The sequence below is a fragment of the Antennarius striatus genome, chromosome 20 (assembly GCF_040054535.1).
Source record: "Antennarius striatus isolate MH-2024 chromosome 20, ASM4005453v1, whole genome shotgun sequence".
NCBI classification, from domain to species: domain Eukaryota; kingdom Metazoa; phylum Chordata; class Actinopteri; order Lophiiformes; family Antennariidae; genus Antennarius; species Antennarius striatus.
In genome coordinates, this window is record NC_090795.1 from 10,680,230 (window position 1) to 10,707,511 (window position 27,282).

At 38.8% G+C, this 27,282-nt stretch overlaps 3 protein-coding genes across 10 annotated transcripts; 2 read left to right on the forward strand and 1 right to left on the reverse strand.

Annotated features, from left to right (window-relative positions):
* Nucleotides 1-1,078: 1,078 nt before the first annotated feature.
* On the forward strand, nt 1,079-7,885 carry LOC137587613 (uncharacterized). Of its 4 annotated transcripts, none has more exons than XM_068304145.1 (5): nt 1,079-1,492; nt 3,262-3,387; nt 4,505-4,591; nt 5,018-5,137; nt 7,034-7,885. In XM_068304145.1, exons 1-5 carry the CDS (start codon nt 1,412-1,414, stop codon nt 7,196-7,198), a joined length of 579 nt encoding a protein of 192 aa, XP_068160246.1. In that variant the 5' UTR covers nt 1,079-1,411; the 3' UTR covers nt 7,199-7,885. The 4 variants fall into 4 exon arrangements, with proteins under 4 accessions (XP_068160246.1, XP_068160247.1, XP_068160244.1 ...); XM_068304146.1 differs by having other exon boundaries at nt 1,084-1,492; nt 4,508-4,591; XM_068304143.1 differs by lacking the exon at nt 1,079-1,492 and adding an exon at nt 1,535-2,060.
* Nucleotides 7,886-7,948: 63 nt separating this feature from the next.
* On the reverse strand, nt 7,949-14,768 carry zc2hc1a (zinc finger, C2HC-type containing 1A). Of its 3 annotated transcripts, none has more exons than XM_068343896.1 (10): nt 14,713-14,768; nt 14,046-14,116; nt 13,378-13,494; nt 12,898-12,924; nt 11,715-11,856; nt 11,220-11,359; nt 10,707-10,812; nt 10,441-10,507; nt 9,961-10,065; nt 7,949-9,512 (listed from the first exon to the last, which is right to left on the reverse strand). In XM_068343896.1, exons 1-10 carry the CDS (start codon nt 14,723-14,725, stop codon nt 9,377-9,379), a joined length of 924 nt encoding a protein of 307 aa, XP_068199997.1. In that variant the 5' UTR covers nt 14,726-14,768; the 3' UTR covers nt 7,949-9,376. The 3 variants fall into 3 exon arrangements, with proteins under 3 accessions (XP_068199997.1, XP_068199996.1, XP_068199995.1); XM_068343895.1 differs by lacking the exon at nt 14,713-14,768 and adding an exon at nt 14,440-14,634; XM_068343894.1 differs by lacking the exon at nt 14,713-14,768 and adding an exon at nt 14,437-14,634.
* Nucleotides 14,769-15,311: 543 nt separating this feature from the next.
* LOC137587869 (zinc finger C2HC domain-containing protein 1A-like) lies at nt 15,312-22,426 on the forward strand. Of its 3 annotated transcripts, XM_068304542.1 has the most exons (9): nt 15,314-15,449; nt 15,942-16,012; nt 16,815-16,931; nt 18,806-18,962; nt 19,772-19,911; nt 20,317-20,407; nt 20,613-20,679; nt 21,066-21,170; nt 22,065-22,426. In XM_068304542.1, the coding sequence occupies exons 3-9, from the start codon at nt 16,920-16,922 to the stop codon at nt 22,198-22,200; spliced, it is 708 nt and encodes a 235-aa protein (XP_068160643.1). In that variant the 5' UTR covers nt 15,314-15,449; nt 15,942-16,012; nt 16,815-16,919; the 3' UTR covers nt 22,201-22,426. The 3 variants fall into 3 exon arrangements, with proteins under 3 accessions (XP_068160645.1, XP_068160643.1, XP_068160644.1); XM_068304544.1 differs by lacking the exon at nt 15,942-16,012 and having other exon boundaries at nt 15,312-15,449; XM_068304543.1 differs by lacking the exon at nt 15,314-15,449 and having other exon boundaries at nt 15,711-16,012.
* The last annotated feature ends 4,856 nt before the right edge of the window (nt 22,427-27,282 follow it).

Here is a 27,282-nt window from a genome sequence, read left to right on the forward strand (position 1 = left end):
TATTGCCAGATACAGTAAAGTTTACCACACAAGGAACTTGACCCCAAAAGGTACATGTGACGCAAAAACAACACTGCTCAACAGCAAAAGTACACCATAGCGGGCATCGTGCTATGGGGCTGGTTTTTTTCAGCTGGAACTGGGGCCTTAGTCATGGTGGAGAGAATAATGAACAGTTTCAAATACCAGTCAGTGTTGACACAAAACCTTTGGCCTTATGATAGAAAGCTGAAGGTGAATTTCAAAGCACACATCCAAATCAACAAAAGAATGGCTTCAGACAAGGATTTGGAAGGTCCAGCCAGAATCCCATTGAACATCTGTGAGGTGATCTGAAGAGGATTGTGCACAAGAGAGACCGTCACATTCTATCGGATTTGGAGCGGTTTTGCAAAGAAGAGTGAGAAAATATTACCACATGAAGATGTGCCACACTGATGGGCTCCGACCGAAAAAGACTAGGGGCTGTCGTAAAAGCTAAAGGTGCTTCACAAAATATTAGACTAAGGGTCTGCATATTTATGCAACCTGGTTGTTTTACGTATTTTTATTTTATATTTTCTTCTTTAAAGGTTTCAGTTTGTTTTTCAATTGCATTCTACAGGTTACAGCTCACATTAACACTAGAACTCCCAAGGCAGTGATTTTGACTGCTTTCAAAATTTGAAATGTCATAACATAAAAAAACCATATGTACCTATAGGCGCCTGACTTTTCCTAAATATGTGTATATTTTATTTTGACATTGTTTGATCATTAAAATTTCAATAAATAAAAGATATCTGAGTATTACTATCTAGAACTACCATAAGCAGTGATTTTGACTGCTCGGACATTATTTGTATATAATTTGGATTATCGTTGAAATGATCTAAGAATAAATTGGTGGAATAGATAAAAACACATCAGGACACTAAATTAAAACTATAATGATTGAGTTTTTAAATTAATTTAATTGAGACAAGGCAACTTATCTGCAATTACACATCCAAACTCGAATTGTGAAATGAAAACAAATGTGGTCATATTCTTTTTAAAAAAAATTTTTTAACAACTTTAAAGGATTCGTGGCCTTCTGGAGGAACCTGAGAGCTGAATACATTGAGTTTTATTATCATTAATAATGACGATTACCAGGTGTTAGATTACTACTGTTGACAGGTGATACAGACGGGGTTTTGCTGAAATAGACGCTTGAATGAACAAAGTCTGTTTCAGTAAGGATGCCAAGGAAAGTTTCTTATGTCACCATAACATGTCTCCCACGCCTCTCTCGTCGCTACAGGAACATCGCTTCTTTTAAACAAAATGTTTTTGGACAGATTTGATTATTGTAGGAGGAGTATCCTCTAGAAGCGCCATTTCAATTCTTAAACCATTCACGACATCATGTGTTCGCGGACTGAGGGCTATGGAGCAGGAGATACCTGCATGCGATCTCCGCCAGAACACTGTGGCTGTGTGCGGCTTTCAAAGCTCACGTTTCCAACGCGTAAGTTACACTTACCCACAATTAAATAAAAAAAAGTGTGTGTTTTACGCGCACACATCAGAAAAAAGCAGGAGTGTCCAGATTTCTTTTAAATGGGGTGTTTTGATGCTTTGAAAGGGGGGGGGGGCGTGACCGACAAACATTTATAATAGCTGGTATATGTACAGGTTTTTGAAAATGTCTACGCACACCAGACTCAATTTTGGACACTAGGCTTGAATGTTTAAGTTTACCAACAATATTACCTGCGAGTGTAATCCCAAATTTTAAATGATCTAAAAGTGAAACTTACTTCTTTGAGAACGGAAGTAAAATCACAAGCTGCGGTTGCACAGATTTTCTACGGAGGATTTAGAGAGGAGCTTTCATCGAGAATTGACAAAACCTCAACAGCAGTGGAGGATTTAGTGTTTTCATGGTGGGAAAGCCACGCCAGGAAACCACAGTGACAGAAGAATGACCGATGGAGAACGCAGGCTGCGCGCTGCGTGGACGCAAATTGTGGCCTGAAGCGGTGGCGCACCGTGTAAAACTGACATTAAACCTACGACATTGTCGTCTTGGTCAGGTCAGTGCAGTAATGAAAACGTACAAACTTCCATGTCCGACATCGAGCAGCGTGATGAAGAAACGTTTCTAAAACTCACCGGGATCTGACCTCTGGCGCATCCGACCTCTCCGCTGACGCGGGCGACTGCGCTGACTGCGTGTTGGGGATATAAAGGTCTTCCAAACAGGGGAATTCCACACAAATCATTTCCCATTAGTCAGAATGAAACTGAAATTGCTTTAGGACTTACGGTTATTTTGCATCCTTTGGTTTGCAGGAATATATTGTTTACTCACTAACTGTCTTTGATTCTTCTAAGGTCACATGTGGTTGATATCAATCGAAACGCATAAACATCCAATAGACTGTACGAAAGACGAAAGTATGCGTTGCTGGGTGTTTTAGTGTTATAATATACTCCATAATATCTTCATATAATTGTTTTTTAAGGATTCAGATAATTCCTCTCTATAAAGGTGTACGCGTTATGATGTATAACTAATAATAACAATAATAATAATAACCAGTACTTTAATTGCCCCTCTTGGGGAAATTCTTTTTACACTTCACACTTCACATATATATATATATATGTGTGTGTGTGTGTGTGTGTGTGTGTTTGTGTGTGTGTGTGTGTGTGTGTGTGTGTGTGTGTGTTAATTACACACACACACACAGGGGTTACAGGTTACAGGCCTGTAACAAAGATGTGTAGCTTGCATAGAACTAAAGGCAAAAAACATGAATTCAAATTTTCACCATCCCCTCTAACGTGCATCTGTGAAATGATCTGCATGCTGTTCAAGTAGATTTTTCGCGGGGTGGGGAGTTTTAGGGTCCTTTATGATTGAAGAACAATTAAAGCTTGGTAGGTAAGATGAAGTGAATTGTAGAATTAAGATGAGATGAATAGTACAATAAAGATACAATTATGGGGTAGCACATGTTATTTATGTTATAAAAGTAAATTCTAAATCCAAAATAAATTGATCTTTGCTGAAAAAACCAAAGTACAGTACCTCAAAGCTGTACTGAAACAGTTGTACTCAGTTACTTTCATTAATCATAAAAGCAGTTCTATAGACCAGTAAAGTAGCACAGCACAGTGTTCCTACATAAAATTAAACTGTCAATTCACAGCCTGTCTCAGTGCAAAGCTGCAGTCCTTGTTTGAATGTTTCAGATTATTGACTGGTTGATGTCTCCCTCTCTCCTCCAGCCTCTTCTTCGCTTCAGTTTCCTTGCGCTTCTGCTTTTACCTCCATCTCTGTCCTGTGAAAGCAAAAGACCTCTGGAAATTAGAAATAAATACTTGGCAATTGTGCAAACTGATCTTGAAAACACAGTAAGTAAATTGATTTTATTCATTGACGTGTTTGTTTCACCATCCTGCACTCAAGATAAGTATAGTTTTGACTTCAGCAAGAGGAAAGGATTAGACATATTGACATCATTTTTTTTGTTTGTTTTTTCTTTGTTTTTTTTAAATTTGTGCATCAGCGATTCAAATTCAAATAAAGTTATTTTGCTGAAATAAGGATCAAGTGGCAAAACAACAATGGATAGAATTGAATATATGAATAAATAGATTCGATAATAAAGCAGTAACTAGTGCAATGAAAATGGAGAGAGGAAGAAAATAATTTATGATCAATACTATTTCCTTACATATACGCACACACACACGCACACACAGTCTCTGATTCTTATGGTAGCTTTGCTTCATGTTAAAAGTGATAGAAAGAATATTAAAAATCTTAGAAAATTGCATGTAATAAAAACTAAAAATTGATTTTCTTTCATAAAGGGAAATAAATATTTAACCCCCTAGAAAACCCTGATTTAATACTTGGTGGCAAAACCTTTTTTGGTAAGCATAGCAGTCAGACATTTCTTGTGGTTGCTGACGAGGTTTGTCATAAAAAGTGTCCTTAATGGCTTGGTATAGGCCAGCTTGAGGAGCATAAAGTGTAAAAACTGATAAAATATTTGACCCAACGGTGATCTTCACAAACTTTGTCTGAGATCCCACTGATGTTCAACACATGATCAACGTTTGCCCATGATCATCAGGGTAGATCCATCTTATTTTTTCTCTTGTAGGCAACACAAGTCAGCATTCCTTCTCGAAACAGCCTCAACAATTTCACTAGCTCTTCTTCTCGTAGTACCAACATTTAAAGTTGCATGTCAAAATTTCTGACATTGTGGGGCGCCAGTTGCTCAGCGGTAGAGCGGGTCGTCCAATGCTCCCAAGATCGGCGGCAAGAAGATAGCTCCCATTGCATGCTTACAGGTCCCTTGTGTGTGTGTTACAGGGGCCTATACATATATATATATATATATATATATATATATATATATATATAATGTGTTTGTGGGGGGGTGTATGTGTATATGTGTGTGTGTGCATGTATTACTATTAGTATTATTAGTATTATTATTACTGTTCTCATTTATTGAAGAGAGAAGAAATTGCCACCCTGCTGCAGAACTCATCCTGCCAAGGGTTGCAATACAATCCATGTAACTGCAATTCTACCAACATCGTGAGTACTATTAACTTTATTCATAGACAGACAGACAGACAGACAGACGGAAGGACAGACAGACAGACAGACAGACAGACAGATACGTTATTAATCCCGGAGGAAATTGCACAAATGTATTTCCTTTCCCTTTTATTTTCAATTCTCAAGTGCTTGAGATTAACAAAAGTGACCATAAAAGTGGGATTCTGACCTGTTTTGCATTTGATGCTGACAAACAAAAGCACAAGTAATTGCAACAATTCATTTCACTATTCCTGTTCTGTGTTTTATAAGCATCACACAGCCATGCAAATCCATAGGTAGCAGCTGTGAATTGAGTCGAAAATGATAAACTGCTTCCAAACATGGGTCAAACATTTTTGTAACTGATGATGTTGAATATTGTTAAATATTTAAAATGACTTATCTGCCTCTCTTTTGCAGGATTCCATGAGAGCTTTGCATAAACTAACCTGCAAAATGAGGAATTTGAGTCTATTCATCACAGATGGACTGACCACTTCTGTCCTAAACTCAATAGGTTGCCCTTGTGTTGAGCGACCAGTAAGTCAATCCACATGCACGTTGATATATGTCTGAAAAACACATTTTCATTAAAATATTACAGGGGGCAGCAGCGAGGTGACCAACCTTTTTCTTTCAGTTTCTCTGCTTGAGATGATGCATAGTTTAATTGGAATGTTGGCATGCTGTAGCTTTTCCGTTGCCAGATATTTGGTGAGTCACTGAGAGGTTAGCCACTCCACTGTGCTGGTTGTATCAAAACATGAGCTTGTTTTTCAAACAAATTGAGTTATTGCCAGGCAGCTAAGGATATTCTGTATGCGCAGAATGTACTCTTCAAATATTGTTTTTTGTGCACTCTCTTGAAATCCAAAGCCGTTTAAGTCACTCCCCTGGACTTTAAGAAAGTTCTTGAAGACATTTTGTTTCTCATCTAAGAGACTTCTTCATGAAGTAAGCATGAAGACGTGCATGTATTTTGGTCACTAAGGTTGAAACATCCTAACCTGTGATTTTTAGTTACAGTAACTTGTAGGATGGTTTCTATTTGAAAATCCACAAAAATACACATTTTTCAAGTAATTTTACAGCAACACGCATTATGGAGGCAGAAGTGTATCTGCAATTGGAAACTTTTTCTACAACTGCTAGGAATGTAATGATCATCTAGATCAGGAGTGGCCAACCAGTTAGAAACATTGGTGCATACGTCATATGTGCTGTCTCTCAAAAACTCTCAATTCAACCAAGTCCACAAACAAAAATAGAATACCGTAATTTACGATAGCGATTTTCTTTTGCTATAAATATTGCTTTGTGGGAATTCTGGCATTCTTTGCCTTGAACAATCCTATACAATTTCCTCCGGGATTAATAAAGTATCTATCTATCTATCTATCTATCTCTTCAAATCTGGCTTGAGTTGAGAGAGCTGAAGTGACGCTGAAGATTTGAAGCTTTGAAATGCACCAATGACACCTGATATATAACGCAGAATGGCTTGCCATTATGTTCAGCAAAAAATATATAAACTTTCCCACTCTGTTAAAATTATTTATTTTCATATTTTTGCTTTGGTTTGAATTTTTTCCCTGCCATTTTGAGAGCAAACTTGACACAAATTGTTAACTCAGGCCATCTTGCCCCTATTGGGAGACTTTGCGATATTTTCTTCTCACGTATGTGCATTTGAAGAAAATACCATAGTAAACACAAACGAAATAAGCAAGCACATTAAAATAAACATGAACTTCAATTCGAACATAACAGCTGCATGCGACTCGGAAGCCACAGGTTGGCCAGGGAGACGTACCTATTTGTTATCTTAGTAAGTGGCATTATAGTTAAGCGATAGCTTATCCCATATTTGACTGAAAAACCAGGCTCCCTTTGTCCTAGACCTGTTCCGTACTACATTTTGAATATTGTACTATATAAGAAGAGTTCATTTTGATTATTCAAAGTAGAAGAAACATACTTTATTCATCCCACTGGGGAAATAATTTTTCCGCTCACACACATATACAGTATAGTATATACAGTATGTAAAGGCCCTAGAACATAGACACAGAAGCTACTTTGTGGTGTGTCCAGTGAGCTCTTGTAAGGGAACAGTGCCTTTCTCAAGGGCACCTCACCACTGCTCAGGAGGTGAACTGGCACCTCTCCACTGCCAGTTCACACTCCAAACTTTTGGTCCACACGGGTCCTAAACTGGCCACCCTCTAGTCCCCAGCCCAGGATCTAGTGGACTGAGCTACTGTAGCCCATAATTGACTCATAACTGAGGTCTAAGTCAAGCGAAAGAGCAAACAGGAACTAGACTTGAATCCTCGTGGCTCACCGGTGTAGCATTATAAGGAACATTTATGAGAGTACAGGACCATAATTAACACTAATTAGAAAACCGTTTTTGTGTTGATTTCTCTTGAGTAGACTAAAGACAACAAAGTGATGAAGAAGAAGACAACAGCAGCAGTACAGAGGAGGACTGAGAAAGAAAAAAGCAGGAGGATAATAAAGCTTTGCAAGGGAAAAGTCATCCTATCAGCCATGACTGAATGCTATGAGATGCTGAATAGTCTACTTTTGGAAACCTGAGACCCAGTTCATCCTGATCCATCTGGTTTAGGGTAAGATGGCATCACAAGTGACCATTTGGATGAGTTTCCAAGCTACCTGAAGTCCAGTCTGTTGGACTTCCAAAAGACTGGACTCCATTGCAAGTTTGTTTTCTTATTTACAAGCATGTGCTATTTTTCCAACTACCATGCAGAACTCAGTTTTGGGTGCAGGGAGGTGGACAAGGCTCTGAAATGACACAGCAGATGACGATTAACAGTGCTAAGCAGGTGTTAAGTTGCAGACATGTTGCCAAAAAAAATTAATGACTGTTACAGTAATTTGTAAAGAAAATTCCATTATTTACTTCCCTGAAGTGGTAATTGCTCAATAAAGTCCAGTATTTTAATCTCAAATAGTTAACTTTCACTTTAGATGAGAATAACTTGCCTGGGCACATCTCAGTTTCATTTCATTTTTTGTAGGTGGTTTGTCATGTAAATTCATGATGGATTATGGATGAATTATGACACTGAAAAGAGGCCTTCTGTGTTTGCCTCCGAAGTGTAACTGCTCTGGGATACATGCAAAATGCTCTACTGTCACAAACTTGTGTGTGTGTGTGTGTGTGTGTGTGTGTGTGTGTGTGTGTGTGTGTGTGTGTGTGTGTGTGTGTGTGTGTGTGTGTTTTCGGCACAAGTTACATATTTAATTTATATCTAAATCAAGGTAAAGGGTATACTTAATAATAAATTGACGTTATTACAGAAACAAACTCTCATCACTCTTAATAGATGTTTATTGACAGTAGCTGTAGATGCATTAATCAGTTCCAACACAACTGGCTGTTTCAACATGTCCTATTATGGAAAATGAATCAATCCATGAAGACAGTGTGGAGTTTTCCGTAGTGTCATTTTAAACAGAGATAAATCATACCTGTACAGATGTAGCATACAGTATATGGTGTTACTGCATTACTAATTTGAAATACTGTAATGCTTTGAATACTGATTCAACAGAGACTCTGAAGAGACAATCAACTGCAAAGCCTCCAGTTGCTTTCAGGTCTCACAGAATTCCAAAAAATATGTTTTTTTTTAACAGAACAAAATAAATGCTGTCCTTATTCATCCATCCATCGATCTTTAACCGCTTATCCGGGGCCAGGTCACAGGGGCAACAGTCTCAGCAGGGATGCCCATGCTTCCCTCTCCCCAGACACCTCTTCCAACTCTTCCAGGGGGGAGCCTGAGGCTTTCCCAGGCCAGCTGAGAGACATAATCCCTCCAGCGTGTCCTAGGTCCCTCCCCGAGGTCTCGTCCCGGTAGGACGTGTCCAGAACACTTCCCCAGGGAGGCGTCCAGGAGGCATCCAGAACACATGCCCTAGTCACCTCAGCTGGTCCTCTCAATATTGAGTAGCGGCTCTACTCCGAGCTCCTCACCCCATCTCTGAGGGTACGCCTAGCCAATCTATGGACGAAACTCATGACAGCCATTTGTATCTGGGATCTTGTCCTTTCAATCATGACCCAAAGCTCATGACCAAAGTCCTTATTCATTCATTCATTCATGTTCTATACCCGCCTTCTGCAACTGTCGTGGGTCACAGGGTTGCTGGAACCTATCCCTGCCGACTGGGGGCGTGAGGCAAGGTACACTCTGACGCAATGCCAGTGCACCACAGAGCCAAATGAAGACGGAGAAGCACGTACGCACACATTCACACCTACGGGCATCTGAGACCAGCCAATTTGTTTGAAGTGCATGTTTTTAGAGGTGGGAGGAAGCCAGAGAACCTGGAGAGAACCCAAACACAAGGGGAGAGCATGCAAACTCCGCACAGAGCGAGACTCGCTCTAGGAATGGACTTACTGTGTGGCGGAAACACTACCCACTGCACCACCGTACCACCCCAGTCATTCATTGAGAAAAGCATGAAAAGGATAGATAATAAGAAAATAAATAAATCATTACATAGCGTACAATAAGTGGGCGTTTCTGTAAATGCTACATTTGTCAACCTGGCAAGGTCAATTGCACTTCAATAGGAGATAATTCTGTCTTTAAGTACACCTATGCAGACATGACATCAAAATCATTTGAGTTTTCAATTTATGGGGAACAGGTAACATAATGTTGCAAATAGCCACTTATCAATCGTGAGAATAGCATAACTCCTAACGTAGCATAGCTGCGCATTCAACCATTCTTTTCAGATGCACATCCTCTTCATTCCACACTCGCAGCAGAATTTGGCAGATTCAACAGGATACTTGGTCCCACAACAATGACAAAACTTGGTCTTCATCCCATTGCTGCTTTCGTCATTCATGTCAACAATATCATTCCTAAGAAATTGAACAAAGTTGACAAAGCAGAAAGGTTACAATCTTTTGTTTAAAATTGCTCAGATGTACAGTATTAGCTATATAACATAAATGACAGTGAAATTTAGGTCATAATGAGCGGTGGTAAATAATAGTCCAACTTATAAGATGTACAGGTTTTCCCACATCAATGGTAGCTGAACATCAAACATTACACCTTCATTTTAGTGTTTTGATGCTAACCATGATACATGATCAAATATGCAAGCTGAGCAGTTGCTTTTGTTTAATGGCTGAATATCTAAAATCAAAGGACTTTCTCAAACGCAAATATTCATTAGATTTCACGGATAAGGAGCAGAATGGACTCTGTAGCTGCATGTAATACAGCAACAAACCTCAAGAGGTCAGTATAGACTACACGAGGTAAGTAGTGTTTCGTGTTCATAAGGCTTGTGTAGTGAATCACCTAGATATGGGACGGTTTAATTTCTTTTTGTTAAGAGCTGCTCCAGTCTGTGCATCCCTCACAGGACCATAGCCAGAGCCCATGGCTCGATTCTTGTTTCCCACACTGAGAAGGAACAGAGAGAAGAATGACAAAAACTGCTTGAAAGGCTGCATTTTGCAGGACTGATCCAAAAGTTACAGCTCACATTTGTAAATTATTACAGTTATAATGGAAGTAGTTAAGTTACTTAAGTACCTATGTACCACTACTGATTGAATGTTACTGTAGATCTCTGCAGATGCAAGTCACAAATAAACTATAAAAAAGCTTGAAAAAGGTATTCTTCAGTCAGATTTGCATGAAGGTAAGTGCTTTAAACATAAATATATGATCTACTACCAGGAAAGCACATTCAATTCAAGTAAAGAACAATGCTTTTGACTATTATGTGTGCATCTTGCAATGTGGCATGTGTTGAGTTTCTGTGTGCTCACTGACCCCGAGGGTGGACTTGTGAGGCCAGAAGGATTATTCTTCATTGAAGTCATCTTACTAGCTGGGATTGCTGGAACAAGCAAGGGAAATTATGATTACCACCTTATGGGTAAATATATCCCTCTGAAGCTGCAATTAAACCCCTGCAAGAACCATAAAAGTTGTGTCTGATAGTGTCAGTTTTTGCTGAACAACATGCTACAAAGATGGATGTTGGCTGCACAGTAAACATACAGAACTGTCAATTGTGAATAGAACTGTGACCTTACTGGTGGATTGTCCCAGGCCAGACCTTTGGGGTAAACGAGAGGTGGTTGAAGGAATGGGTGATACAGCAGGAGTGTTGATCTTTTTCACAGGAGCGGAAGGCTTGTACTGAAAACAGACAGAAGAAAATAAGTAAGCGCTTAATATAGACAAAAGTTATGGAAAATAAGTGTCAGCACAGTCACTCTGCTCCTGATGCAAATAGAGCATGTAGGACATGCATTACTGAAAGCCTTATAACCTACAGTATGAAGTAATCCAATCGTGCAAGGAGCATGGAGGGTGGTTTGATGCAGTGCAAATGTGTGTAAATGCTGATGATGCACACATTTAAATATGAAAACATCACAGCAATAAGTTTAACGAACAGGCAGACATACAAACTGCTGTGATAAAGAAAATCTGAGAAAAGCTATAAAAATGGCCTATATTAGAACTGTGGTTACATGTAAACAATAACAAATTGTTTCTGCATCAACATTTTCTTATTAAAACACAAATCTTCAGAGTAGTACTTGTGTGCGAGCAGGAGTCTTCTTGACATCTGACTTGTTCTTATTGGGCATACGGGCAGCCTGCTCCTGGCAGAATTTGATGTGTCGATCGGCTGCGCTCTCGTTGAACCTCCGCTGACAGTAGGGGCACTGGATGTAGTCTGAAGACAAAGCAGTTGATGAAAAAAATGACTTATAACTGCATTTAATCTAGAAATTCAAGAGTGATAGAAATCCTACTGCTATTGTTTGAGAAACATCTGTATTGTATTTTCTTACACCTGTAACACTTTTGCTTATTCGTGTGGATTTCCCTGCAACACCCTTTTTGTGCTGTCAGTCACATTTTCAGTGACTTACAGTGTCAGATATAAATATATGAACGGTTCTAGAATGAATCATACTTCCTGGTTCACAGTCATTTACAGAATTAAATATTAAATATCCTTCCCAGGAGCCATATTACAGTATTTTTAACTACTTTTCTTATGTATCTCGCATTGTGCCATGTATTACCTGGGTCATATGTAGGAGGAGGTGGAGGGGGTAATGGCCCCCCATCTTTCATGACCTGAGTGAGTGTCTTGGCAGCACGGATGGTATTAATGAAGTCCTCATGTTTTTTTCGCCAGTTGGACGGCTTTTTAGGAGGCTCTGCCTGTTGGGGGGGGGGGGGGTGACACAGAAGAGATGGTCTTTGGAAGTAGGTTGTTGTTTTCTTATTTAAAACCAAGACCAAGCAGATGTCACAGTACACCTCATCACTGCCAGTCCTATGTGCTGCCATAATTTGAAAAACAGAGGCTTACAAGAAGTTTTAAAAATGATATCGTCACCACTTCTTTCTTAATCTCATCACAAAAATTCTCTGGAACATGTCCTAAATGAGTGTTTTTACTTAAATACTTAAATGTCTTTCATTTCCGTTTAAAAGGATTTACTGAATGCAGCCAGCTTCTGACTATTTATTTCACCTTGACATTGGAGAAAAAGTTCTCCACTCCTTGCATCTCACCTCTCCATATCTTTTGTAAAACTGATGAGTGGGTTTAGTTCAGTAATTTACACATTTCTAGATAATCCTCTATACTGACAACATGCACAATGATGTGATACACATAGAATCCCTACAGATTATGTCCTGTCTGAGTCTCAGTGAGAGGATAAAGTAAGTGATCTCTCGTTGGCTAAACCAAAGACAACAGAAGGAGTACAGTACTTGTTTTTCATTTTATGGACAATTCAACATTCAGGAAACAGATTTAAAAGTTGTTGCAAAGACTGGTTAGTAAGTCTTGATTAGTTAAAGTGGCCTTTGGTGCCATGAGATGATATGAAGACCAGGGGGTAGTGCCATTGACAAAGCTTTTTGGTTTTAAGGTGTGTAAGAATCAACAAGTTCGAAGAAATTAGTACAGCTTGAGAAGACAGACACCATCAGCATGGAAGTGGTTCAAGAAAATTTAAATACATTGACAGTAGAAGGGTGAGTAAAAGATCACCGCTTTAAAGTAATACCATTACAATGTGACCCTCCTCCCCTCCTCCAGACGATTTGAGCCAAAGAGTTTAAGACAGACATCAGTATTTATAAGACAGACAGTGAAAGAATGGCTCTCAGGCTTCTACACATCAATTCTACTTTTATTCACATGTATAGAAAGAATGTTTCAATCAAATAAATGATGACTCAACTTACTTTATCAGTAGAAGAAGAACTTTGTGACTGAAATACAATTTAAAAGTGATTTAAATTTGAAATTAACACCCATAAACCAGAACACTGATTTTTTTTTTTTTGAACATCAGTGTTTGAAAGCAAACATCATTTTAACATCTGACCATTTTCTGGGTTCCAGTGATAATACTTTAATCTCTATATTGAAACCATTAAGATGAAGTATGTTAAATAACATACCACCATCTATAGCATTACTAAGTCATGTTACACAACAATGTAAAGTTGTGTGGAAGAATGACTTCATATGAAAGGTTAAGCAGATTACCAGTAATAATTTTTGCCTGAAAATAAGCTTAATTATATAAAATATTTTCATGAAATAAGATTAATTCATTAAATGTCCAGCTCACAGCACTTTTTCTTTCTATTAATTTTAATATGGAACCCTCTTGGATTTTTTTTTTTGCATTTCCACCCTTCCCCAAAATGCATTCCTACCTTGGGTTTTATGGGTTTGAGCGTGGGGATGTCTGTTCCGTCAGCTCTCTGTCTACTGGAGTCAAAGACCTTTCTCTTTTTGGAAACAGTTTTGTGGCAGATTTTAGCATGCTTGTCCTGTAGAAGCGAAGAAAAAAAAAACATTTCTTAAACCTAATGTGTTACTACGGACACCGTTAAAACACTTGCAGCTGTCATTCTGTTTCCTTGGTAACAAATTGCATTAAACTGTTATTGCCATCTGCAAGCTAGTCCTTGTTTAACATTTGACTGTACATTTTGGCAGCAGATCTGTAACTGGGATTGCTGAAAAAAGGAAAATCTTACAAGTTCATATTTAGAAATAACTTTCTCCCTTGTTAATCCCTTCTGAACAAAAAGCTCTTAACATGTAGCTACAGGCTATCTGGATTGTGTCCAATGACATCCATACAGCTGATACCAGGTCAGATGATAACAGTGGTAAACAGTCAATAAAATAAAACGCAGCATGCCTAACACATTTTTTAGGTACAAATACTAACAATTAAATCATAGCTGAAAGTACTAATCTACATCTTTAAATGATGTCTGCTCTTGTTTTTTTGTTTTTTTTTTACCATATTATACCATCTTATTTCATTTAGTTAGTGTTAAAATGAACCAATGATGGGGTGTCAGGTTTTTACCAGGACTTTGGGGAAGAAATTTCTTTTACAGGTGCTGCATTGAACCAGATCCACAGCAGGAGCGTCGCCATCTATGAGAATGAGATATTAAATTGAGAATGTAGTGAAGGAGGCTAAATGTGATGCACAGAGATGGCTCAGAGGTGGATAACAGATAGCCACAAACGGGTTTGGGATGTTTCAGGTTTACATACTCGAAACACAGTTCCTGGTACATTGTCAGGTAATGTTACACATTCTTTCCAAATCCTGAAAACTGTCCAAACTTAAACACTGACGCAGCATTAGCTTAGCTTACATTATTCAAAGAATGCTGAAATATTCATGTCGTTAGTGACTCCGAACCTTAAGCACCAGTGAATAAATAAGTACACATTGTTGTATATATTACCACGGTTGAGCTCATTCACGCTAAAGTTCATTAGCATCCTGCTAAAACTGGATGGCTCCTGTGGTTATTGTAGGGATCACACCCATTCAGTGTCATCACTGGCCCAGACGTTACCTAGCCTTTCTCAGGCTAAATCCCAAACGAAAAAGAGGTCACAGACAAAATCCAGTGACCTAAAGGTTTAATAATATTCTGAGTATTAAAAATAGAGAGGTTGTAAGCTTGATTTTGCAATAAAATAGCTAAAGGGGTCATTTTGCCATGCATTTACCTCACCTTCAAATTCCATTATTGGTTTCCTCTTGTCTGATGCTGCCGTTGTTATAGACAACAAAGAGTATACATACTGATTAAGAGGACTCCTTGTTGCTTACTTCCGGACTCGCTCAAACACGTCGAAAACGTTATTAAATCCGTGACTCGGAAAATGTTTAATGAAACATTCACAATCAAAGACGAGTACGACTAACGTCTTTTAAAAAAGTTTTTCACGGTGTTGTGACGACATTTTCTTTAGCAGATTTCTCTACTGTGTCTGCAGTACCTACATCTTTTGATTTATTGAATCTTTATACTGAGTACGGTCAAAAGCTGGTCTCTGGAAAGTACTTTGAGTTTTTTGTTACTGTTAAGCGCTATAAACTAAGGGTATAATTGAGACTTATCATCCGTAATTTTACTAGGTGTTATATTTCTGATCCAGTTACGGTGGCAGAATTGATTCACATAATACTATATAGGTGTCCGTATCGGCCGAAGAAGAATTTTCATAGGCTAATTGCTCTTGTTACAATACTAAACTCTTTGAGTTCCCCGCTGTGGCTATCCATGCTAACATACGAGCTTTTCATTGGTTTTTGCTGTAGGCGCCAGATGTGCATTTTTCACTAAACTGATTTATGGTGCAGTTCACCTGTTTAAACGAGAGAAAATAAAATTTAAAAAAGGAAACAAAGAAGAGTAATCTGCGACAGATCGTACCGTACGTACAATCAAAGGACAGTACATCAAAGGTCAGTCTGGCTTTGTTACATAATTTATATCTCTCAGTCGATGTCTAACTTTTATTGTCTATAACAACAGCAGCATCAGACAAGAGGAAACTAATAATGGAAATTGAAAGTGAGATACATTGATGGCAAGACGACTCTTTTAGCTATTTTATTACAAAATCAATCTTACAACCTCTCTATTTTTAATACTCAGAATATTGATAATTTCTTTAGGTCACCAGATTTTGTCTGTGACCTCTTTTTTCTTTTCTTTTTTTTTGGAGTTTGCATGTTCTCCCCGTGTCTGTGTAGGTTCTCTCCGGGTTCTCCGGCTTCCTCCCACATCCAAAAACATGCGCGCAAACGGATGAAGCCGGTTGAGGGAATGAATGAATGAAAACTGAAACATTCCAAACTGTTTGTGGCTATCTGCTATCCATCTCCGAGCCATTTCTGTGCATCACATTTAGCCTCATTCATTGCATTCTTTTATTTAATATTTCATTCTCATAGATGGCGGAGCTCCTGCTCACGATCTGGTTCAATGCAGCACCTGTAAAAGAAAGTTCTTCCCCAAAGTCCTGGTAAAAACTGACACCCCATCATTGCGGCATTTTTTACACTAATTACAGTATTTTCCACACTACAATGCACACCTAAAAGCCTTTAATTATCTCAAAAACCAACAGTGCACCTCATAGTCCAGTGCGCCTTATGTGTGAAAACCGTTTTAAAATAGGCCATTCATTGAAGGTGTGACTTATAATCAGATACGCCTTATAATCAGTGCGCCTTCTATATGAAAAAAGTTTTAAAATAGGCCATTCATTGAAGGTGCTCCTTATAGTCCAGTGCGTCTTATGGTGCGGAAAATGAAATAAGATGGTACAGTATAATATGGTAAAAGCAAAAACCAGAGCAGACATAATTTAAAGATGTAGATGAGTACTTTCAGCTATGACTTAATTGTTAATATTACTACCTAAAAATGTGTTAGGCATACTGCGATTATTTTATTGACTGTTTACCACTGTTATCATCTGACCTGGTATCAGCTGTATGGATGTCATTGGACACAATCCAGATAGCCTGTAGCTCCTTGTAAAGAGCTCTTTGTTCAGAAGGGATTAACAAGGGAGAAAGTTATTTCTAAATATGAACATGAAAGATTTTCCTTCGTCAACAAGCCCAATTACTGATCTGCTGCCGAAATGTACAGACAAGTGTTAATCAAGGACTAGCTTGCAGATAACAATAACAGTTTAATGTCATTTGATACCAAGGAAAAACAAACTCTTTCTTAAAATAAATTGAGAAAGCTGCAAGTGTTTAACAGAGTCCGTAGTAACACATTAGGTTTAAAGAATGTTTTTCTCTCTTCTACAGGACAAGCATGCTAAAATCTGCCACAAAATTAATTCCAAAAAAAGAAAAGTCTTTGACTCCAGTAGACAGAGAGCTGGCGAAACAGGCATCCCCATTCTCAAACCCATGAAACCCAAGGTAAGAATGCATTTTGGGAAAGGGTGGACATTCAACAAAAAAATCCAAGAGTGTTCTTTATGATAATTAATGTTTAACAAATAATTGAATCTTTGGCTCAAATCATCTGGAGGGGTGGGAGCTCACAATGCTTTTTATTACTTTAAAGTGGTGGTCGTTCCCTCACCCTTCTACTATAAATGTATTTAAATTGTCATTACACTATGCTGATAGTGTAATGTCTGTCTTCTCAAGGTATACTAATTTCTTCAAACTTGTTGATTCTTACTCACGTTACACCAAAAAGCTTTGTCAATGGCACTACCCATGGTCTTCATCATGGCACCAAAGACCACTTTAACTAATCAACACTCACTAATCAGTCTTTACAACAACTTTTAAATCTGTTTCCTGAATGTGCAGTTGTCAATAAAATGAAAAACAAGTACTGTACTCCTTCTGTTGTCTTGGGTTTAGCCAACGAGAGATCATTCACTTTATCCACGGCATCCTTAAAGGTTGTCAATGATATAATTGAGGCACTGGATAATAAGAAATTTTTATGTTGCTCTTTTCATCGATCTTTCAAAGGCCTTCGACAGTGTTGACCACCTCATCCTAAAGCAACGGCTGCTCAACATTGGGCTGTCCGAGCAGGCTGTTGGCTGGTTTGAAAATTACCTTTCTGAGAGAACTCAGTGTGTTAAATATGATAATATTCTCTCTAGTGAATTACATGTCACATCAGGGGTCCCCCAGGGTTCTGTCCTGGGTCCACTTTTATTTACTATTTATGTTAATAACCTGGGTGAAAACATTCCACATATACAGCTTCATTTTTATGCTGACGATACTGTCATTTACTGCAGTGGTGCTACCCTTGCTCAATCTCTCAAGTATTTGCAGGCTGCTTTTGATACTGTTCAACTACGCCTGCTTGGCTTATAGCTTGTGTTGAATGCCTCAAAAACTAAAATGATGCTGTTCTCTAACGCCAGGATGAGAGCAGATTATCTTCCCACCATTAAAACCCTGCATGGCAGTCAGATTGACCTAGTGACACAATACAAGTACCTGGGTATTTTAATTGATGAACATTTAACTTTTAGACCACATGTAGAAACTCTACTAAAGAAGCTTAAGCTTAAACTAGGCTTCTATTTTAGAATAAAATCCTGATTTTCCTATCCTGCCAGGAAAAAATTGGTTGAGGCTACGTTCCTCCCTTTGCTTGATTATGGTGATCTTCTATATATGCATGCCCCTCCTCAATGCTTACATCGCCTGGACACTGTGTACCATGGCTCCTTGAGGTTTGTCACAGGGTGCAAAGCTCTCACTCACCATTGCACCCTGTATGCCAAAGTTCAATGGCCCTCCTGACTATGCGCAGACTTACACATTGGTACAATTTTATTTATAAGTCTATCCTTGGTCTGTGCCCCTCTTACCTTTGTGGGTATATTTTATTTAAAACCAGTAACTATTGTCTGTGCTCCAATGACATCCCTTTATTGACTGTCCCAAAGGTTCGCACTGAACTTGGCAAACAGGCTTTTTTGTTTTCTGCTCCTGCAGACTGGAATCATTTGCAGTCGGAACTACAGCTTCAAAAGCTGGTCCCGATTAGGGATTTTAAAAATTTGGTTAAGGGTATGGAGGCAGATTCCATTGGAGTCTGTAACTGCTTTCCTTCTTAGACATTGATGATTTTTCCCTGTTATTGTATGTTTTATAATGTATCTGTTTGATTTAATTGCTATATGTAACTGTAACTGGTGCTGCTGCTGTCTTGGCCAGGGCTCCCTTGCAAAAGAGATTTGTAATCTCAATAGGATTCACCTGGATAAATAAAGGTTAAATTAAAAAAAAATAATCCTCTCACTGATACTCAGACAGGAAATAACCAGGCAGAGCCTCTTAAAAAGCCGTCCAACTGGCGCAAGAAACATGAGGACTTCATTGCTACCATCCGTGCTGCCAAGACATTCACTCAGGTCAAGAAAGATGGGGGGCCTTTACCCCCTCCACCTCCTCCTACATATGACCCAGGTAATGCATGGCTCAATGCAAGACACAAACGAAAAGTAATTAAAAAATACTGTAATATGGCTGCTGGAAAGGAATTTTTAATTGTGAAAATGACTGAACCAGCAAGTATGGTTACATCCCACTTCAAAGCAGTGATGTATTGTAATTGTCAGTGTCCGTTAGTCCACCAAATATCTTCGCAACCATTGCAGATAGAAAGATGAAACAAAAATCACATTACTCAGGCGGCAAAGGGGAGGAAAATGAGATGAGATGAGAAAATTTCAACTTTTGTACATTCAGGAACCGGATAAGATAGAAAGACGAGGAGGGAGAAGGCCAGTGTGAGTAAGGCCATAGGTCAAAGCTAGTGCTCTGATCTATGAAAGTAGGTCAGAGCACTAGCTTTGATCTTTGAATCTATACAAGTAGGTCAGGGTAAAATTTTGAATTCAAGGTTGTAGCGGGATGTTGCAGTCTGTGACTGCCTTGGTTCTACTTCCTTCTCAGACTGTTCATATATTTATAGCTGACTCTGTGAATCACTGAAAATGTTACTGACAGCTCGAAAGAGGTATTGCAGGGAAACCCACACGAACAAGTAAAAACGTAACAGACAGGTGCAAGAAAATAAAGTGCAGATGTTTCTCAAACAAGGATTTGGACTTTTTAACCGAAATGAAAGGAATTTAAATGTTTATGTTAAAACATTCATTTAGGATATATTCCAGAGATTTTTCAGATTTCTGGAGGCTGTGTAGGATTTGTATCACTCTTGAATTTCTAGATGTGTTCTAAGTACATTTTCTTGTCAACTGCTTTGTCTTCAGACTACATCCAGTGCCCCTGCTGTCAGCGGAGGTTCAACAAGTGCGCAGCCGACCGACACATCAAATTCTGCCAGGAGCAGGCTGCCCGTATGCCCAACAAGAACAAGTCAGATGTCAAGAAGACTCCTGCTCGCACACAAGTACTACTCTGAAGATTTGTGTTTTTATAAGAAAATGTTGATGCAAAAACAATTTGTTTAAATATAAACATGGCTCTTATGTAAGCTACGTATAGGCCATTTTTACAGCTTTCTCAGATTTTCTTTATCACAGCAGTTTGTTTGTCTACTTGTTCGTTAAACTTATTGCTGTGATGTTTGCATATTTAAATGTGTGCATCATCAGCATTTACACACATTTGCACTGCATCAAACCACCCTCCATGCTCCTTGCACAATTGGATTACTCCACGCTGTAGGTTATAAGGCTTTCAGTAACGCATGTCCTACATGCTCTAGTTGCATCAGGAGCAGAGTGACACTTATTTTCCATAACTGTTTTTTTGTATTATGTGCTTGCTTATTTTTTTTTCTGTCTGTTTTCAGTACAAGCCTTCCGCTCCTGTGATAAAGGTATCAACCATTCCTTCAACCACCTCTCGTTTACCCCAAAGGTCTGGCCTGGGACAATCCACCAGTAAGGTCACAGTTCTATTCACAATTGTCAGTTCTGTATGTTTACTGTGCAGCCAACATCCGTCTTTGTAGCATGTTGTTCAGCGAAAACTGACACTATCAGACACAACTTTTATGGTTCTTGACAGGCAGGGGTTTAGTTGCAGCTTCAGAGTGGTGTATTTTACTCACAAGGTGGTAATCATAATTTCCCTTGCTTGTTCCAGCAATCCCAGCTAGTAAGATGACTTCAATGAAGAATAATCCTTCTGGCCTCACGAGTCCACCCTCGGGGTCAGTGAGCACACAGAAACTCAACACATGCCACATTGCAAGATACAAACACAATAGTCAAAAGCATTGTTCTGTACTTAAACTGAATGTGATTTTCTGATGCTTAGTAGATCATATTTTTACGTTTAAAGCACTTACCTTCATGCAAATCTGACTGAAGAATACCTTTGTTAAAGCTATTGGATTTTTAGTTTACGTGTCACTTGCATCTGCTGACTCTACAGTATCATTCAATCAGTAGTGGTAGAAAGGTATTTAAGTAACTTAACTGCTTGCATTATAAGAGTAACAATTCACAAATGTGAGCTGAAACTTTTGGATCAGTCCTGCCAAATGCAGCCATTCAAGCAGTTTTTGTCTTTCGTCTCTGTGTTCCTTCTTCTCAGTGTGGGAAACAAGAATCGAGCCGTGGGCTCTGGCTATGGTCCTGTGAGGGATGCACAGACTGGAGCAGCTCTTAACAAAAAGATATTAAACACTCCCATATCTAGGTGATTCACTACACAAGCCTTATGAACACGCTCTTGTAGTCTATACTGACCTCTTGGGGTTTGTTGTTGTATTACATGCACCTACAGAGTCCCTTCTGCTCCTTATCCCTGAAATCTAATGAATATTTACTGAATATTTACTGCGTTAAATTACATTTGAGATATTTTTATTTGATTTCAGATATTCAGCCATTAGCAAATTACTTCTGTGGCAGAAAGATGCTTTAAACAAAAACTGCTCAGCTTGCATGATTATCATGTATTATGGTTAGCTTCAATAGGGTTAGATGGAGGCAACTGATTCGCTGTGGTGATGGAGAAGATGGTTAGCATCAAAACTCTAATGATCAGCCACCATTGTTGTGGGAAAACATGTACTTCTTGTCAGTTTGACTTCTAAAAAGAATAACTTGATGTCCTTTTATGACCACTGCTCATTGTAACAAAAATTTCAGTCATATTTTATATAGCTAACATACAGTGCGCCCTTGTTCTTTGCAGTTAATGCATTCGGGGAACCACATGCAGTTAACAAATTCCGCGATCAAGCAACAAACTATTTATCCTATCATTTACTGTAATTTATGACCTTACCATACTGATTTTACGGCACCTTTTATCTGTATTACCTTTTCCCACACTCTTATCGACTGTTTAAAGCACTTTTGTGTCTCATGTAAGTCCAAGACTTACAGAACCGAGTCCACTTCCGGATGCCGTCAGCCAATAGAATGCGCGTACGGTATCCTATGACTGCCTACCCAAAAATCCGCAATGAGGTGAAATCGCGAGCATTGATGCTGGAATGCGTGAGGGCGCACTGTACATTTATTTTGGCAATTTTAAACAATGAATATAACCTTTCTACTTTGCCAACTTCGTTCAATTTCTTAGGAATGATATTGTTGACATGAATGACGAAAGCAGCAATGGGATGAAGACCAAGTTTTGTCATTGTTGTGGGACCAAGTACATTGTTGAATCTGCCAAATTCTGCTGTCACTGTGGAATCAAGAGGATGTGCATCTGAAAAGAATGGTTGAATGCACAGCTATGCTACGTTAGCAGTTATGCTGTTTTCATGATGGATAAGTGGTTATTTGCATCATTGACCTGTTCCCCAGTAAACTATGAACTAAAATGGTTTTGATGTCATGTCTGCATAGGTGTACCCAAAAACAGAATTATTTCCTATTGAAATGCAATTGATCTTGCTAGGCTGACAAATGTAGTATTTACAGAAAACCCCATTTATTTTACACTGTGTAATGAATTTATTTATTTTCTTAATCAATTTCTTTTTTTTCTCAATGAATATGGCTGCATTTGTTTTGTTAATGTTCTGTTACAATAAAACATGTTATTTGGAATTCTGTCAGACCTGAATACATCTGGAGGCTTTGCAGTTGATTCTTTCTTGACAAAGTCCCTGTTGAGTCTGTATTCAAGGCATTAAAGTATTTCAAATCAGTAATACAGTAACACTATATACTGTACGTTACATCTGTGGGGGTATGTTTTTTCTCTGTTTAAAATAACACCAAACCAGACTCCACATTATCTTGATTGATTCATATTCCATCCATCCATCCATCCATCCATCCATCCATCTTCATCCGTATTATCCGGAGTCATGACTCAAGAGCAGCAGCTTTAACAGGGAACCCCAAACTTCCTTTTCCCTGGCCACATCAACCAGCTCTGACTGTTGAATCCCAAGGCGTTCCCAAGCCAGTGTTATAATCCATCCACCCGGTCTTCGGTCTGCCCTGAGGTCTCCTCCCAGCTGGACGTGCCAGGAACACCTAGAGAGGTGCCCTGGAGGCATCCGCACCAAATGCCCACACCACTTCAACTGACTCCTTTCCAAGCAAAGGAGAAGTGACTCTCACCCTATCTCTCACCTTATCTCTGAGAAAACATATTCAGTCGCTTGTACCCGCGATCTCGTTCTTTCGGTCATGACCCATCGCTCATGACCATAGGTGAGGGTAGGAACATAGATTGAATTGAAGATGGAGAGCTTTCCCTCTTGGCTTAGCTCCCTCTTTGTTGCAACGGTGCGGTAAAGTGACTTCAATACCACTGCTGCCCCAATTGCTGCCCCAATTCTCCGTCGAATCTCACGTTCCATTGTTCCCTCACTGGTGAACAAGACCCCAAGATACTTAAACCTCTTCACTTGGGGAAGGACGTCATTCCCCACTCAAAGGCAGTGGGGAATGAACCATAGTCTCAGATCCTCATTCCTGCCCCTTCAAACGCTCCTGCAAACCAGACTAGTGAGTGTTGCAGTTCACAGGCTGATGATGCAAACAGGAACACATCATTTGCAAAAAGCAGATATGCAATCCTCAGCCCACCAAACTGTAAACCCTCCTCACCAAGACTATGGCTCGAAATCCTGTCCATGAAAATTACAAACAGAATTGGTGAAAAAACGCAGCCCTGTCGAAGGCCAACAGCCACTCGGAACAAGTCCAACTTACTGCCGAGAACGCAAACAGAACTCTCACTTTGGGCGTACAGGGATTGGATGTCCCTGAGGAGAGGCCCCCTGTGTGAGTCATAGTCCATCCATAACTTGTCATGAATATAATTGCAAACTACCTATAAAAACATGAAATGAAACAGGAGCTCCCGATATCTGAAGCAGAGATGTGTCCAGGCTAGTTATTTTCATCTAAAGTGAAAGTTAAATATTTGAGATTAAAATCTAGTCTTTATTGAGCAATTATTACTTCAGGCAAGTAAATGTCAAAGCATAACATGACAAATTGACTTGATATCAAGTCAATAACCACCTATTCAACAAATATGAGTTCACCCTTTGGTGAAAACGTCATGGAACAACGGACGTGTCTACCATGTGGGAAATATTAATGATTGATGCGTCTCAAGATAACATCTTCAGGAACACGAACGTCCTCTATGTTGTAACTACGCATAAATTAAAACCCTTGAGCCTATTCTCTGTGTATGTAAACATAAAGACAATAGATGTTAATCCCAGAACTACAGCACGGACATTTAGACGGTTTGTTGATACAGTCTGTGTCGTCAGTCTCTGCATCTACCACTGCAATAAACATACGGTCATTTGCTGGCTGGATGTTTCTGGTTATGTCCAAATTGCATCTAATAGAATATACATAAATGAAAGAGCAAAAAAAATCAGGTTTCATTACATTCTTGTTTGACAGGCGAATCTGAAGCCACGCCTACGCCCAACACCTGGAGCACGTCCCCAGGTAACAGGATCACAGGTTGTATGTTTGGATTTGTTTGTTTGTTTGTTTGTACATTCCTGGGTACCTGCCGCCCATTTTCTCTCTCAACTGTAAGCTTGATTAAGGGCTCCAACTACTTGGTTTTATTAGCATTACACTATTTTAAAGTGTTAGTTTTCAACTCGCTGTTCATTTCTAAATATATTTCTCATTTATGTTGAGAAGATTATTTTTGATGAATGGAACCTCATATGGTACTTCATCTGTATTTTTTTTTTTAAAGTTTGCTTTTCATATCAAAGGGATTATGGAAGAGCTACAAAATCTGTGTGAAATTTCCAAGGGATGTTGTTGGTTTTGCATTAATCAAAGGACTTGATGCCCTCTGTTATTCAGGATCCTACATTTTGACTAGTTATGTCCTCTTGCTCTTGTTGCAATCTAACATTGTGGACAGATTTCACTGTGTTAAAGCATATTTACGTGTAAGGAGTCCCCTGAGTAAAATGTCTCTACAGATCTCTTTCAATTTTGTGTTGGCTGAAAGGCAAAGCAAAAACTTTTTTCTTGTAGACAGTCAGTGTGTTCTGATTTTATCAACGTCCAAATTGCAAGAATTAACTGGTTGCAGTTGCAAGCTCACAATGACAGGCTGTGCTAGGTGTGCACCTAGTAAGTGGCCCCAGTAATGTCCCTTATACTTTTTGTGCTCTTTGACTGCTGCTGTAAAATGACACACATTAAGGGAAAAAATAGTTGTTTTAAGGAGTGCATTGAGGAAACAGGTTTGCATGAGGGAAAGATATTTTTCTGCCACTGATCAGACATTTTTTTCACATTTCCCTGCTTTGCTGAACACTGCTTCTTCTTTGCTGAACACTGCTTCTTTTTATTTGCTCAACAAATAAAAAGCTTTGGTTGGCCTGCTACCAGATTATATTGCCCATTTTATTGTGCGCAAGTATAGTTTAATGTAACTTCTACTCTGAGCTGTCATAGAATTAGGTTGTTTTAGATGGGATATTATTTTGTTAATTTTACTCGTAAAATTATGTTTTGCCTTAAAGTTAAATTGTTTTCCTCTAAACAGGTTAGCTTTTGCCTCACTTTTTTTTCTTTAGAAATAAATGATTAGAACAGTCATGTATTGTTTTCATTGGTTTGTTGTGCAGCTCAGCTGTGGAGACAATTGTGTCAAAGGTGGTGGTAGTTGGACCCTTGTGGTGGTTTTCTATCGTCCAGTCTCCGTTATCAACTGCTAATGTATTTGGGCTGATTCTTTTTTTTTTTTTTTTGTATTGCATATCTACTGCTCTTAATCCAATGGTAAAATGGGCTTAATTATTTGGAATTGTAATAGTGTAATTTCAATTTATCATGGTGCTATATTTTACTGTATATGTATGTTGTATTTTGTTATGTCTATTTTCTACTTTCTAAACTTTGGTTACTGACAACATAAACTATATCTAACCTTATTAGCCACAAATGCATGCCAAGGACACTCGGAAGTACCCATATTGTGCACATGTGTATTCTGAATGGGGTCATTTACAGCCAGATGCTGTGAAAACCAGTGCCATGGCCTCTTAGCCCTCATTACAATATGATCACTGTTCTCAGTAGCACACTCTTTCTCCCACTCTCACATAAATACTCATAAATGCACCAGTCAAATAGATGCTGTTTCTTCTTATATCTCATGACCTTTTCACTGAAAATTGTTAGGGTCACTGAACCTAAGGTTAATACAAATATAAAAAATCAAAACTGTAATCTATTTGTTATACAGTATGTAATGCTGTAGTTAAGACATATAATTGTTTCTGCATACTTTCACACCTTACAGCTGGAAAGTACCCACTTGGTGACACTGGTTCTGGAGGTGATTGATGAAAATCTCTGTCACCAGCCTCATCATGCTGGTTGTCTTGATCAGTGACTAACTCATTCAAGTTTGCCGCTAAGACAAACATCATAAAAAATATATTGTGGTATTCAGCTAAAGAAAACGAGACTCATGCTGACATTCTTTTAGTGCTCCACATGGAACTAAAATTCAAACCTTAGTGATCTCACTACTGTGAACATCATTCTGTTCACCTGCAGTTATTTCTAAACCTGGAATAGATTGTTGGAGCCATCCTGGTCTTCATGCTCTGCTGTCTCTCACCAGGGGAAAAAAAATTAGGGTCACACGAAACTGTACTTGGAATTCAAAATTTCCAAATTTACCCTTTTGGTAAAACCATCCTATACTATAATAGGCTGCAAAATAAGGACTTTATTTTGAAAGTTGCACCCGGAAGCTGTTGTTTTAAATTTTGTTTTCGGTAAATCCTCTCTTACGGGCGCATCAAGGAAAGTGCGGACGCTGTTTGGCTTGACACGGTGACCATCTGGGAGCCCTCTAACTCCAACAGGTACCCCGATCACGGATGTGTTTGTGGAGCATAGTGCGCATGTCTGGCGTACTGCTTTCACTTGCATGATTTTAGCTTTTAGTCAGAGGGAAAACACTATTTTAATGATGCATTTATTATTGTAGTAGATCAATGCTTTTGCACTGTGTAATTATTGAGACAATTTTGTCAATAAAGCAAATGACGTATTGACAGACTCCATAGTGAGTGCAGCGTCTCCATAATGAAAATCACTTAGGACAAAGAGCGCGTTGGTATACAGAGGAATAATAAAAAGTCATGTAGTGAAAATGCCATTAAAACTGGTCATAATCACATGGTACACAGTATTGGTTGTGTGTGTGTGTGTGTGTGTGTGTGTGTGTGTGTGTGTGTGTGTGTGTGTGTGTGTGTGTGTGTGTGTGTGTGTGTGTGTGTGTGTGTGTGTGTGTGTGTGAGAGAGAGAGAGAGAGAGAGAGA